This window comes from Pelophylax lessonae, assembly GCF_965119305.1.
Source record: "Pelophylax lessonae genome assembly, chromosome: 3".
In the NCBI taxonomy this organism is placed as follows: domain Eukaryota; kingdom Metazoa; phylum Chordata; class Amphibia; order Anura; family Ranidae; genus Pelophylax; species Pelophylax lessonae.
Window position 1 is genome coordinate 688,095,094 of NC_138770.1, and position 1,649 is coordinate 688,096,742.

The 1,649-nt window shown below is 55.9% G+C and overlaps 1 protein-coding gene across 1 annotated transcript; it reads left to right on the top strand.

Moving 5' to 3' along the window:
• Positions 1 to 555: 555 nt before the first annotated feature.
• On the top strand, positions 556 to 1,254 carry LOC309550678 (ALK tyrosine kinase receptor-like; the record flags this gene model as incomplete). Its single annotated transcript, XM_082251011.1, has 1 exon — positions 556 to 1,254. The coding sequence occupies exon 1, from the start codon at positions 580 to 582 to the stop codon at positions 1,252 to 1,254; it is 675 nt and encodes a 224-aa protein (XP_082107137.1). The 5' UTR covers positions 556 to 579.
• Between the last annotated feature and the right edge of the window lie 395 nt (positions 1,255 to 1,649).

Genomic DNA, 1,649 nt, shown 5'->3' on the forward strand with positions numbered 1-1,649 from the left:
GCTCCTCTCCTCCTTCCTCTGCTCCTCTCCTCCTTCCTCTCTCCTTCCTCTGCTTCTCTCCTCCATCCTCTGCTCCTCTCTCCTCTCCTCTCTCCTTCTTCTGCTCCTTTCCTTCCTCTGCTCCTCTCTCTGTTTCTCTCTCCATCCTCTGCTCCTCTCTCCTCCCTCTGCTCTTCTCCTCCATCCTATGCTTCTCTCCTCCATCCTCTGCACATAACTCCGGATTGGAGGATCAGCACAGACTGACATCACCTGTATGTTGGAGAGAAATCCGGCAGCAGAGCTGAGCTCATCCACAGGGTGGCGCTCACAGCACACCGCCCAGCATTGGGGAAGACCCAGGAATCCTGAATCTTTCAGAAGAGCTGAAAAAGGCAGCAAAGTGTCTGCAGGGGGAGGCAGGAGGAGATTGCATGGTGTGCGAAGCACCGAATGTTTGGAGTCCCATCTTCTTCTATATCTCAGGAGGACATTGCATGGTGTGTGAGGGACCCTGGCAGGATCTGAGGGGCCCCTAACGGTTGGAGGAGTCCCATCTTCCTCTACATCTCAGGAGGACCAGGAGCAGGTTGGTGGAGGATGGCCAGGCTGGGGTTCCAGGGGAGTCTCTTCTTGCTCCTCTGGTTGTGTTCAGTGGACATCTGCAGGTCTATGGAGAGGATCCAATCTTCTCCAATCTCCAGCTTCACCAGGCTGAGGAGGAAGAACCTGGCTGTGGACTTTGTCCTCCCTGCAGCTTTCAGAAACTCCTTGAGGGACCTTCTGGGTCTCTTCCCTGCAGGGACTGACAGCAACTTCCAGGCAAGTTCCAGCCTGGTCCTGGACTGCGGACCTCTGCTGGACTCCCTGATCCCTACTGCTGGTGCTCATCCCTATGGAGAGGTGGAGGAGGAACCGCTCTCCAAGGTGCTGAAGACTGGGACTCTGAAGACTCTACGCAGGTCCAAGCAGCTACTGCTGGAGGTTGGGGAGTCCCTGGTCAGGAAAGGCTGTGGGGGGGACTGGGAGAGGAGCAATGAAGGGGGGCAGGATGTGGGGGAGCCCCCAAATTCTGTCCTGAAGAGGAGGCTGGAGGTTAACTTGACTGAGCTGTTTAACTGGTGGCTGGAGAGCAAGGAGGGGAGGCTGAGGATCAGAATGATGCCACCCAGGTCTTCCGCTTATCCTGGAAGAGAAGAGAATCTCTCCGCTTCCCTGAGAGACTCCCAACCCCGACTCCGATTCCAGATCCTCAGGAAAGGTGAGTGCCACTAACTTACCTCTCCACAATCACTTACCTCTGTATAATGACTTACCTCTCCACACTTACCTCTGTATAATGCTCTACTGACACCGTCCACTCTTCTACTGACACCGCCCACTGCCCTACTGACACCGCCCACTGCCCTACTGACACCGTTCACTGCTCTACTGACACCGTCCACTGCCCTACTGACACCGTCCACTGCCTTACTGACACCGCCCACTGCCCTACTGGCACCATCCACTGCCCTACTGACACCATCCACTGCTCTACTGACACCGTTCACTGCCTTACTGACACCGCCCACTGCCCTACTGGCACCATCCACTGCCCTACTGACACCATCCACTGCTCTACTGACACCATCCACTGCTCTACTGACACCGTTCACTGCCTTACTGACACC